General features: G+C 38.4%; 1 protein-coding gene across 3 annotated transcripts in view; it reads right to left on the minus strand.

Annotated features, from left to right (window-relative positions):
* The window catches only part of MARCHF1 (membrane associated ring-CH-type finger 1), a 209733-nt gene that overhangs the window by 42890 nt on the left and 152568 nt on the right, over positions 1-14275 (minus strand). For 2 of the 3 annotated variants that reach the window (XM_084856384.1, XM_084856385.1), the window contains exon 4: positions 4667-4746. In XM_084856384.1, coding sequence (XP_084712510.1) covers positions 4667-4746 — 80 coding nt within the window. Of the gene's footprint in view, positions 1-3619; positions 4382-4666; positions 4747-14275 lie in introns of all 3 variants that reach the window. The other variant, XM_084856383.1, reaches the window with a different exon arrangement.

Below are 14275 nucleotides of genomic sequence, written 5' to 3' on the forward strand. Positions count from 1 at the left end.
ACCACATCCCCAAACTCCTAATGACCTCTCCCAATGGCTTCATATAGATGTTGAACAGCATGGGGGATAGAATAGAACCCTATGGTACCCCACAGCTTAATAGCCACGGGGTAGAACAGGAATCCCCCAATACCATTCTCTGGAATCAGCCCTGCAAGTAGGAGTGGAACCACTGTTATTTTAATAACAAAAACATTTCTACAGTATGTTGGCTACATCATTTTTATAAAAATTGATGGAGTGATACATCTATATCAACACATTTTCCTGGAAGGTTAGCGAACCATAGCTTCCGTGTTTGTAATTCTTGATTGATTTAAATCAAGATTCCAATTTTATAATTCATATATTTCCTAACCAAGCATGCAAAGTGATCGGTTACTATAAAAATTAAAACAGACCCATTTGCAATACATGCAAGGATATTGAGAAAGATCACCTACTTGAGGAGTAATTGCCCAGAACTTTCCAGAAGCTAAGATCGGTAGTTACTGGTTACAATAGTGATTCTCTATGCAATAGAAAGTAAATGCTCAAGTCCTTTGATTTACTGTATCAATATTCAGTTTGCCCAATAATAAATAACAGATACATGACTCATTTTGTCATATGCCACCTTGAGTTCCAGTATTGGGAAAAAGGCGGGATATAAATAAATATAATAAATAAATAATAAATATTTGTAGTATTTGGCTTGAAAGGCTGCCTCTGTTTAGTTAGTTAATTTCTTTGCATAGAAATTTATGCATTCAATTTTAAGAGATTATGGCTTGGATCCAAACTTGCTCTTGTGTGAGTGGAAAGGCACTTATGCTTGAACAAGTTCCCTCGAAATTTCTGCCAATTGCCCCTCTGGCTGCAGTCCCCCACACCTCATCTTAAATTGGTCCAGAGGGTGTCCCAGCTCTCAAAAGCTGTCGTTCAGGGACACAAGTTACTACAGTAGGGAGATGGGAATGGGGAAGCTTGTTGAATACTAGAGTTCCACTCAGGGAACTTAGTTAGGATAGAAGCCTGTGTGTGTATACATTAACATGTTTGTACGACATTCAAATTCTATTTTAAAACAGGTAATGTTTAGGAATTTGAATTAAAAATAACTAATTTGCATGAAAGTTTTTTTTAATGTTATCAATTTTTTTAAGAATCATTGATCTTCCATGGTTTTCTGTGTATCTGAATTCATTCATCTTCCCTTCAAACATAAAAGTGTGATTGACATGCTATGGAGATAAAAATCTCAAAAGTCACCATTGACTCAATCTTTTTATATGTATGGCTTTCTTCTATTGAAGTCCATTGATTCACTACATATCACTACCAGAAGATATTAGCCAGCAGACTTTATGGTATTTACGCAATAGTAAATATGAGCACATGTACCACCATTAAATATACAGGCTGACACATACAATCAATCTTATCAACTCATAAGCACTTTTTGAAGCAACCACCCTGAGATACGAGATCCATCATGGGTCTTTCTCCAAGGCTCAAAATAATTCAACCAGTTAATTAATCCAGAAAAAAAAACCATGTTGTCCAAGAAGGTGAATATGGGCTGACTTTATAATAAAAGTCTTGTTCACTTGATAGAATTTGGTCACACATCTGTTAAGATAGTATGGAGTACACAGCTTAGGCAAGGGCCTACTACCTGGATGTGGGAAAGTCTTGCAGTCTGGAGGGAGGGGAAAGCTAGCACATTAAGTGATGCAACAATGTTAAGATCTCTTAGGCATATTATTTTTCTTTATGAAGTTCTAACTGGGTGATATTTTCACATGTTTCTCAAAATGAATTTTCAATATTTCATAGGCAATAGGTGCTATCTGAACTTTTAAAAAAAATCACAACTGCTTTTGTGCCTTCTTATCCACTTTCAGGGTATATAAGGAACATTTTTCTTCCACTCGTGCAGATTCCTGCTGAGAACATACCAACAAGAAACTAGCAAACCTTTCAACTATAATATATTAGACCTGGTTACACATTAAGGATATGGACTATTCACCAATGCTTGATAGAATTACTGAACTCAAAACTCTATTGCAGTGCTCTAAGGGAGTAAAGGGCTCTTAAGCTAGAACAGGAGAGTTCATTATCAGGAAACTCCAACAATAACAACAATTTCTGGTGTTTTATTCTTAGCAGGCACTTCCTCTATGTATCAATAATTTTGTATCATAACATTCTAACAATACTAATTTTCAGCCCAAAGCTACTGTATAGTCTGACATTGTCATAGCTTTCAGAGGAGAATATATCCACAGCATTCAGTTTCACAGATGTGCTGTTTACTGATTTAATGGTCTGATATTAGACTGAACATTCCGTTCTTTGATTGTTTCTCCAGGGGAACACTCTAATGAACTGGAGAGGGTTTCTTGCCACTATTATAACCTAGTATATAAAATAAATAAATCCTGTAAATATTTAATCCACTATCATACATTTATATGAGAATTGTCATATGAAAGGGGCCAGAATTAAACCCTGGAAAATGAATTACTCCATTTGTATGATATGCATCAGGATAAACACAACAAAGTAACTTTTCCTTGGTCTCTGTTTAATCCTGCATTTCTTGATAGTAGTAATTCATCAATGCAAATTAAGACAAGATTTTGTGGTACGCTTGCCTGACACTGGACAAAAGACCTCTAACTCATGTTATGAAACACATCGTGCAATGGCAAAACTGGAAACAAGCTCAAGAGCATCTATTCCATGGCTGCACAATGTGTGCCCCAGCAACCAAAGCACAGCTTGGCAGCCATGTATTGTGGACCACCAGGTGCTCAACACTTTCCCTGTTTTTGGCAATTCTAGGCAGTCGGCAAAAACAGGACACTTATCAAGCCCCTGGTGGGTTGCCACAAACGTTAGTAAGCTACATTTTTGGCTTAACCCAGCAAGCTGTGCAGGCCTGATATACTCCCAAAAAGCAAATGGTTCTTCACTCCAACACATTCTTAACAAATGATGCTATGTTACAGAGCCTATGTTTGATCTCCCAGAGTGTACTGTGCCATAAAATAGACAGCAGGAACCATGGCATATTTTGACAGTTCCTGCAGGGCAAAGGACACATTTAAGAAGATTCACTGAGACGTTGTAAGCACAAAAGACATCCCACAAGTAACAAAAGAAGACTTCCCATGAATTGCTAGAATAATAAGTAGACCATACTACTCAAAACTAGATATAGATTGTTGACCTAAGTCTAGGAAAGTGGGCATCATGTATAGTTTATAAATCATATCACCAGAAGAATGAAAGCCTTTCAAAATGACAGTGTCCTCCCCCTGTACACAAGTCTCCACATTTTTGTCAACAAGAAGAAAGAATTAGTCCTTCTAAGGAGGAATTTAAATCTTACTGCAGCTTAACTATTTTAAGATGGCCCATTATCATGTTTCAGATACTTGTTCTGATTTCATTATTTAAGTCTGAATCAACCTCAAATGGCCTTCTGCTGTTTAGCTGCCAAGCATGATTATACATATATAGAGTTGAAATTGCAGCATGAATCAGGGGTGGGGGGAGGGAGACACCCAGCAACCTCCACTCTGTAATTCATGGCAGTTGGCAATTCCTTTTGTATTAGGAGACAAACCTGCACACTTCGCAATCATCAGACAAGTCATCATAAAACACAGGAGGTTTCTGAGTGGCAAAAGTCCCAGCAGGCCCTGTCCCAGCAGGCACTCCATTTTCTGGAACTGACAAAGCTTCACTGCCTGAGCCTCTCTCTGAATCGCTTTCCGCCTTGCTTGCTTTGCCTCGTCTAACGCAAGGTGAAGGCTCAGGATTATCGTGGCTGTACTTGCCCTGGTGTTTTCCACATTGTCTCAACGAGTTCTTTGCCTCCACAGAGGACATGGAAGATAGTGAGGGGCACGTTTCTTTACACTTGGAAACCTTTCTTCTGCGGTGATTTAGAGCGTGGTTTCCAGGCACAGCCTTCTCTTCTTGCTTTTTTCCCCCATTTGGGTCCATAGTGACAAGTTCAAAGGCATTCTTACTGGAATACCCATCTGGCCGAGTGTTTGAAGTACTTCGACTTCTCATTCTTCTAGGCATTTTGGCTCTTTCTTTCTTTCTAATCAGGGCCCAGTGATTCTCATCTGAAGATGATGAATCGGATGATGCCTTGTGCAAGGCATTCCATCTAGGATTTGTAATCTTGGGATGCAACTTGCCATCCTTCTCGCTCCTTTGCTTTTCTGTGTGCTCATCATTTTCCTCAGCCTCCTTCCTTGGCCTTACCCTTTGCTTCACTTGTTTCTTAACAGGTTCTTTACTAGCAGGACTCAGCACCATGACAGAGGTTGATTTTTCAAACTTATCTTCTGATATGTCATGCAAGGTGGGAGATCTGAACAGAGCAGTAAGCAAAGGAGATGGATGGAAAATGATGAAAGAGAGAGAGAGAGAGAGAGAGAGAGAAAGCAATAAAATAAATAAAGGATATTGAAATGAAAACAAAATTGTGATTTAAATAGGAAAAAATGGAAAGGACATAACAACACTGAAAATGACAAACAAAAACTAGATCTGAATGTAAATCCATGAAGGGGGTTAGGCAAAAGCGAGATCTACAGTTCATTAGACAAAGAAGACTATATATCAGCCAGATTAGGAACACTCATTTAGCACATACCTACAGATGTCCTGAGTAGAAGGGCAGACAGATAACCGTGACTGGCTCCTCGGAGCTGTCCCTGTGGTGGGACTGCTTGCCTGTTGAAAGAAGTTAGATAATTTGGAATCATTATCCAAAAAATAAAGCGTAGAAATTTTACTGCTTTTCCACATGATTAAAATAAAAGTTAAACTTGTGCAGCTATTCACAGTCCTTTCGCATATGCACAGTTTATAAAATACAGGAAGCTGCTGCAAAAACAAAACCCTTTTGAGGAACTAAATATGTTCTAAGGGCTATAGCTGAACGTCACATACTTATTTTGTTTTGTTTTTTGAGGAACAAGCTTTCAGAGTCTACTGTTTCACTTTGCAGTTGGGTCTACTTGTGAGTGTGTGAAGGAAACAGCAGCTGCTAAAACTTAATAATGACAAAGCTTCTTATCAGAACATACTTAACTGCAATGATATTGTGCAGGCTGAGTAAGGTCTGAGGCAGAGTTGTCAGATCTTTATAGCGTGGGAGGGTCAGAAGCAATTTGAATATTGAAGCCTATTTTTAAAATGTACCACCAAGGCAATCCAGCTGACTTCCAGAAATTGAATGAATGTGAAATTGATGAGCCTCAGAAGGTCTAAAGTTCACACAAAAACTCGACAACATTATGGGCTCAAACGCTTCAAATAAAACACTTCCACTGTGGGAGCCCCATCACAAGGCTGTCACAGCAATTTGCAGACTAACTTGCTGAGTGCAAAGTGTGTTTTGATCGGAAAATAAGAAGATGGTTCCACTGTGGCTAGACGTTTACTGGCAATACTGTTTTGCACAAAGGCAAGACAAGCTCTGTTGTTACATGATCTGTTAATGACCTGGGTACTTATTGTATACATAAAATGCATCATTCTCAATGCTTTGAAATTAACCATAGCCCTTTCTGGTGCACGCCTTGCGACTGATCGGTGTGCTGAGTTGAGATATAGTATTGCAGCCTGCTATATTTGTTCCACTGGACAACATGAATGCCTTTAGCATTAAGAGCAGTTTCTAAAGCAAGTATCTTGCTTGTATGTTGGAAATCTGGACCACTTGAACATGACAAAGTTCTTTCATTGAAAATTCTTCTACAAAGGAAAAAGTGTACATCACCTGTGTGTAGATCATAACATGTGATGATTGCATATGCATGGATTTCCCTGAGGACAGGTGTTTAACGTACACATATTACAAGCTATACCCTTCATGGAAGTGTTTTCATGTTTGCATATTGTCATGTTGAAGTGGATCTAAAAGAGGAAATAATTGGGCCTATACAGTATCTCAAGGAACGCAATCATAGGCAACACTATTCTGTCCTCGCACCCCAATCCCTACGCTCATTTATCAGGACAGATCCACTCCATAGTTGTTCTGGATAAATGTTTTTATCTTGAAAAGAAAAACGTTAAAACCAAGAACAATATTATTTCATACATCTTCTACACTATTTCCTTTAAATAAATAGTTTTCATATTTTAAAGAGATGGAAAATGGAGTACTGAGAGGAAGGAAGCTAGAACACTTTCATATTTCTATCTCCTTTTTCATACGAACTTTCTTTTCTTTGTACATGTTGTCAATTTAAATAAACAACAGGTACAAAGAAAAAAAGCTGGTATAAAAAAGGAGAAGAAACAGAAGCTCTCTAGCTTCCTTCCTCTCAATCTTCAATTTTTAATCTTTAAAAAAATAATCAGATTATTTTAGGAAAAACTCACCAAAACTGCAATTACTGAACAAAACTATTTTAAAAAATTCAAATGGAATTTTGGCACCAGCTTCTGACATTGGTCAATCTAGTCACACTATTTACAACATATGAATTCAACAATAATAGCTAGAAAGATTATGGACAAATTCCTCAACTCTTCCTAGCAGGTTTCCTTAATTATGTGCCCCAATACTGCAATGGCAATCTGCATTTATAAGCAAGCTCTCTTGTGTATAGATAGCTTTCTTCACATATTGCTGATACAGATGTCTCTGTAAGCACTCATCTCTATTCACATCACAGTGCTCATTTGAGTTCCACCAAATTGCCTAGATGCATCTTTTGATGTGAATGGAGATATGTCTGCATACAGCACCACTAATTGTGGCTATGATGGACTTTTAGGCTGCAATCCTATACACAGTATGGGACCTTTAGACTACAATCCTATACATAGTTACCTGGGAGTAAGTCCCACTGAACACAGTAGAACATACTTCTAAGCAGACATGCATATGATTACACTGTTGGAATTTCAGGTTCATCTACAAATGTAAGTTTAATATCCCCTGAGTAAAAAGAACATTACAGTTCATTTATACATTTAACCATCCTGAAAGGTTTGGGGACTAAGGTTACTTTCCAAAAGTGCATATATGACATGTATGAGTTTGATTACTACTTTGTATTGCAATACGTTTCTTGCATGTGACACTTCCACAAACACATAAACCAGAGATTCCACTTTGTCAGCCAGATGTGTCACACTAAAGTGTGTGTAGCAGGATGTAAAACCTAGACATACACTGGGAGGGGGCAGGAAAGAATCATGTCATGCTCTTGGGCTTTTCTCCATATACAAACATTAAAATTAAACATTTCTGCATGAAGAGCCAGAGAATCAGAACATCAGGAGAAAGGCGAATGCTACAGATACTGGGAACAGCTGGTGGGTATATGACGCAGACTGCATTCTTTCTTTTCTCAACATCTGTGATCAGTTGTGGTGACTCATATGGGAGTTAGACATATGTATCTGGAGACAAATATGGCCTTTTTGTGTGTGTGTATATTCATTTTTTATGCTGCTGCAGTTTGTTTCTTATATTCATCCTAGAAAATAAAGGCAGATAAAGTAACTTGGGACACCCACTTTGCCTCAAGCAGCTTTTTAGACTACTTACTATTTCATCATAAGGAGAAAGGGAAAATTGGATTCACTTCCTTCCCATCCTGCATAATCAAGATGAGTACTGGACAAATTTTCAGGGAGTAAAAGCTATGCAATTGCCAGATAAAACTATTTGTAGGTACTGCAGTCCCTTGCATGCTTTCACAACTTTTCTAGTAGGAGGTAGGAATGATTTAGAAATCCAGTCCTTAAGAATTCTGAGTCAAAACGACACAATCCATATCCCCCCTCCCCAACAAATGTACAAATTGGAATTTTGTGGTCCATTGACTTTATGAAGTTCTCCTAATGTAGTTACACAGTTCTTGGCTGTTTATATATATATATATCTGGGGGCTTTGCCCATGGAAATGTAAAGATGTACTGCATTTTAATTCTGCAAATGCAAACGACTATGTTTTCTACATGATCACAAAATCAGTGTTGGCATAAATCACATGCACAATGCATGTAAAACTTGCAATATTCATTGATGTGCTTGATCATGTATAAAAATATCTATTTTGAAAGAAGCTTTTAGAAAGATCTGATTGCCGTCAATGGGATGGAATCATGGGTAAACAAATGCAAAGTGGAATTGAAGCAAAAAAACTTTGAATCATCCAACCCTACGAGAAGGTCCAAAGATAAGAGATTACAAAGTTTTTGGTTTGCAGTACTAATTTATACACTTGTGTTATTCATACTGAAGTCTAATTCACAGGAGTGTACTGCCCCTCCATCTACTAGCAGAAAGGAACTACACCTGGTTTACTTCCCAGGAATAGATCCACTCTAAAATATCATTTCCTGTCTATCCGTCTGTCTCTTTTTCTCTCCCTATCTCACACAAACCTTTCTAAAATTACATGAGACATTTTTCACTATGGGAATACTGGTTGCCCCTAAGTGTGAAAATATTGAAAAAAGTTTAAGACACATTTTTTCTGTCCTAAAAATTTGATATTGGGCATGAAAATACACTAAGGAATTGTGGAAATGTTATTTTTTTCTGGAACTCGGCAGCACGCCACAGAACACCTAGGTATGTGTGTTTTTATTTATTCACAGGCCATCTTGTACCAAAGTGTAACTCCACCACTTGCAGATGACAGAGGTTGACATCTATTCAGTGCCATTTCATCATGGTCATACTATGGGAGTATCAACCCAGGATACCATGAGTTAGCTGGGGGGTGGGGAGTGGGGGGGGGATGCTAAATGCTGGCCTAGCTTTAGCACTACTGAAATCAATCAGGTTATATGATGGGGTAGGGAACCTTTTACAGCCTGAGAGCCAAATTCCAATTTACAAAAGGTCTCGGGGGCCACATTTCAGCAATAAGTGGGGCTAAGGGGGAAGAGCCAAATCAAAATGGGTGGGATCACATGTAATTCATAACAATTTGGACATTTTTCCACAAAGCGTACAAAGCACAGCTTAATTGTATGCAAGTCTACTCAGAAGTAAGCAGCAGTGCAACAGCTTTCAGGCATACAGAGTACAGCTCAGTTCTATGCAGGTCTACTCAAGGATAAGCCTCAGAAACAGACTTATAAACACATGTCTCAGGTTTTCATACCTTCTCCTTACAGGACCAGCTTAAATGCCTTGGGAAGTATCCAATTTGACACAATCGCTAATGTGAATTACATTGCGCTAGCGTAAGCTACTTCCAGTGCACCACCAATAATGATTGTTGGTACAATGGGCTTTTTCATTAGTGTTAGTGTTGAATTGGATACTGTCCCTTGCTCTTTAAATATGTTTCAATTGTAACAGTATTTAAAGAGCAGGGTATTTAAAGGTTAAATTCCTTTAAATCCCCTCTAGTCTCCGATCATTGATTAGAGATGAGCAGGTTTTCCTGCACCTTGATGAAGAAAGGCTCTTTCTTCACGACTCAACAGGGAAATCCCAGCTCTTATCTCCAATAAGCTCTTATCAGTGATAGAAGATAAGAGTGGGGGCTTCCTGCACACTGCTGGAGGGAGAAGGGGCATGCTTGCAGGAGAAACTTGTGCGCTGGGTGGGGAACCCCTGCAGGCTGAATCCGGCCAGTGGGCCAGAACTTCCTATCCCTGGCATATGAGCACAGTAAATCAGGCCCAACTAAACTGTAACATGCACAAAAGTCTGCTGGATACTAATATAGATAAATTAGCATTTTCCTACAGCAGATATGTCCATGTAGTACATGGCAAGCAATTAAGTGACTTGGTACCCGAACAGAAGATTTTATATTCTCCCTCCCTCCCCATATTAATTTTTAATGGACAATGGTACACAATTTTAGTAACAAAGTTCTGTTCATTCAAAATCCTATAAGATCCACTGGCTGATGATGCTCAATTGAAAGGATGAGAGTTTTCAGATGGTTTATTCTAATGCAATTGTATCAAGAAAAGTGAATAGAAATATGTGCAGCAAATATAGCACAAATAGGCAAGATCAATACAAAAGTGTATGTTGTCACAATCTCTCATTTAGCGCATCATGATTCCTTGATTGGCTATACAAAAGGGTTCTATTTCACAGCATAATGAACTTTAAATGGCATATTCCTTTAATAGAAGCTTACTCAAAAGTGCCATTTAAATGAAAGAAAGTTACAGTAGAGGCCAGCTGTGGAAAATTCATCAAAGCAGATGATATCAGTAGCATAATTGCAGGCAGTAATACAAAATTATGTTTTATGGTAACACACTAACAAGCTATTCAGCTTATTTCTCTATGGGAGCTGGGCTTAACCTCAGGGACAGCACCAATTCTACAGGATTGGTTCTGGCATATTGAAAGTCATTATAAATGTTTTTGTTTTTGATGCTCTCATATAAAGCATTTATATAGTGCTTTAGAGCACAGGGCTTCTTTGACAGATGGGTATCTAAGTATACCTACATCTAAGTCACCACCCAACCTAAGGTGGGCCACAGCAATGCTGCTGCCCCAATTAAATACACACACCTAAAAAACAAAATCTTGGCTACTAGCTCTGGGCAGAGGATGGAGAAAGCTCAAAAAGGATATAGTAGCTTAGAGACTGGTTGGCCATGAGCAAAGATTACCCACCTTGCCTGTTTGCCCATCCTCTGACAGCTTATCCTGCACTGGGGAAGCACTTTCATCCTTCCACTTGTTGTTCAGAGTAACCCAGATGTCCAAAGGCAACTCCTGTGGATGGGCAGCAATAGGTTTCCATCTGCCTCCAATTCCACATTCCTCACCCCTCACCTCAAATCCTGCAGCTTCAGATGTATGTACCAGGGACTCAGTGTGAGACAGGATGGGCAGTAGCTCACATACAACATTCAGAAGACATTTTTGAATTCACAGGCTATTCCCTTAATTCCCCTCCTTTGCAGACAACTCCATAAGAATAACTCTTGAATGGAACTAACACAGGGATAATTGAGGCCCTGTGTAAAACCAGTACCTCTTTCATAGCTTTTTTCACTTTCCCATTCTCTCCCCAACTAATTTTTAACCATGACCACCATCCAATCACACAGAGTCTAGGTTAAAAATTCAGCCTATTTGGGATGTGTTGCAATTATGGGAAGCAGAAATTGAGAGAATCCAACTGAATAATGCCGACATTAAGTGGAATGGAGTAAGGGAGCTTTCTCCCTTTCCTATCCCTTTGGATTAAAGAAATTAATATTGAAAGGGAGGATTTTTCTCTCTTCCTCCCACCAATAGTGTGTAGCATTTAGAACAGGGTTCCCCAAAATGGTGTTCACAGGCACCTCCAATGGCTCTCGTGAAGAGGTCCTCAATGTGGGCCCCACAAAACTTTTTATTTTATTTTTTCCCATTTTTTTAAATATATTTCATGGATTTGTATATACCCATAGCAATGAATACATATGAAATGCATACACCTTTCTAGCAATTATTCATAGGCTTCAACAAAAGCAGACCAAATATCCAAATAAGTGATATCTATATGCCATGCGTTCAAATATTGAAAGCATTGTAAAGTCCTCAATCCATTGCATTATAGGAGGTGAGTGTTTATCCTTCCAGTGTTGTAATATCAGTCTTTTAGGTGTCAAAAGGGTATGAAGAATCCACTTACGCTGTCCATTCGTTAATTTCCATGACACAGGTAAATAATTTAAAAGAAAGTATATATCAGAGTATATTAAAGACTGTTCCAGTACAAAATGTATCTGTGTAGTAACCTCCACCCCCAAAAAAGCAACTACTGGACATTGCCAAAAGTATGTTTAAAAGAAGCATTACCTGTATTGGACCACCAGCAATTAGCTAAATTAGACAATCCCTTATGAAAGAGACATTGCAGTGACCAACAGACATGAAACAAGAGTTTTTGCTGAATACGGCACATCTCAAGATCCATAGATGTGACAGGTAGATGCCAAAGCGACAGCCCACTGATTAGGCATTTTGTGGTGGTGCCCACATCCTTTCTTCAAATTCCCAAATATGCTCATGGTCAAAAAGGTTGGGAACCCCTGATTTAGTATATGCTAAGATTTATGAGGTAAGGTTTGTCTTACCTCATAAAAGGGGGAAAGTAGCAGATCTGTGTAAAAGGCTAAGAATGCTGCTAAGAAGGTAGAAAAATATAACAGAACACAGATATGTGTGTGGAAAAATATTTAATTAATTAATTTATTTATGTATTTATATCCCACCTTTCAATTCAAGAAGGCACACTCACAATTTAGGGCAATGTGGCACAGAGAGAACATTTATGTGTGTGTTAGTAAAAACATGCACCCATAGCAAAGGGAAATAGAGCATATCTTACTAGAATGAATATTCTGAAAATAGAAAAAATGTGGTAAAAAGGAAATGTGTGTGCGTGCGTGCGTGCGTGCGTGCGTGAGAGACAGAGACAGAGAGAGTAATGAAAACTTACATTGTACAGCTTGAATTACTTATAAAATAAGGTTATTGTCACAGAAAAAGTGTGGACTTATATTATAAAGACAGAATAATGTGGCATAGTAACCCCCTGAGGAACCAACTATGAAGTTTGGGGGTTCTTCTGGACTGGGCACTATTTCTGGATGTGCAGGTGGCATGCGCTCTGATTTGGTTTGTCAGCTGTGACTATCTGGAGATGACAGATGTAGCCTCAGTTACTCATGCACTGATTATATCCAGGTTGGAGTATTGCAATGCTTGTCTACATGGGAAGCCTTTTTACAAAAGTTCAAAATTGGGCCAAAATGTAGCTGCCAGGATGCTGCTCAGAACAAGATGGTCAGCACACATTGCATTGATCTTACATCAACTGCACCAGTTACCAAGTTGTTTCTAGGCTCAATTTAAAGTGTTTGTATTAACATTTAGAGTTCCAAACAGGAAAAGGTTATCTAAGGATCTACTTGTGCCTGTATGAACTTACCCTAGCCCTAAGATCAACTCCAGAGGCTTTGCTCTCTAGTCAATCATCACATAGTATGAGATTGATGGGTAGCAGGAAAGGGGCATTTTCAGTGGTGGTGCTACAGTTGTAGAACAGCCCTGGGGAAGTCTGAAGAGCAATGCTGCAAAGACATTACACATGCTGTAAAGTCAATATTATCATCTCCATATTGCAGAAGAGAATATGGACAGAATTGCTGCTTAAGGACAGAGGCTATACTTCAATCACAAACTTCCTGATTTGTTGTTCAGTCTCTTAGCCAGTATGCTATGCTAGCTTTTTACCTTGACCACCTGGATGAATGCATGCACTTCAGTTTAGAGAGATGATGGGATAAAATGGCAGATAATAGTTATCCATAATCCTGTGGTGATTACTTATTATTTCTGTAGTCTTGACAATGCACATGTCTCTTAGCTAGGAAGTTACTGACATGGGAGAACAAGCATCCAACAAGAACCTAATTCTAAATACACCCCTTCCCAAATCAAAATGCCACAGAGAATCACTTGGGGATCAGGGATATGATATCTGATGGTATTTTAATTGCGTTGGCATGTTTATTACTTTTATATTGCTGATTGTTTTTACTGGGATTTTATTTGTATTTTTGTGTTGCTATGTTTTGTACAATGCCTAGAGAAATTTGTTTATGAGGTGTTTAATAAATTAAATACATGCATACATACATACATGCACACATACGAGCCCAATAGGACATGGATGGAAGGGCAATGCACAAGCAACCCAAGCCTGACACAGGTGGTAATATACTCAAACGTCATATCCTGACTAATTACAAGTTAACAAATCACTCAAAATAATTGCGCAAGTTCTACTGAAAAGTTCCAAAGATGACAATATCTTGGTAAATTCTCCAGATAGCCCCCACCTGGGTAAGCACATGCATTCCATACAGCTTTACATGTGCTGTATATACCGAAATACAGAAAGGTAGGATATAAATTATAGAAATAAAATTAATATATAGAGTACTCAACAGAAATCTGATCCTAGTAAACAACACTGTTCATAAATACACAAATACTTCACCTCCAGCCTCTCCAAAATATGGTCCAAAAGCAAGATAATCAATTACACTACATTCAGTTTTGGAGTTGAAATGTCTTATACAGGCATAAAAGTAGAATATGTCACATGCATTCATTCATCCCATGGCTGACATGTTAGATCACAGTTTTTCATTTCTACCTATATTTATGATTGTGACCAGTCCTCACCACCAAATTTGAAATGCAGTATTATATTCCTAACTTGTAATGTGTTCACTTATAATATTA

This window comes from Heloderma suspectum, chromosome 5, assembly GCF_057233095.1.
Source record: "Heloderma suspectum isolate Gila_16-S chromosome 5, 16-S_ref, whole genome shotgun sequence".
Classification (NCBI taxonomy): Eukaryota; Metazoa; Chordata; class Lepidosauria; order Squamata; family Helodermatidae; genus Heloderma; species Heloderma suspectum.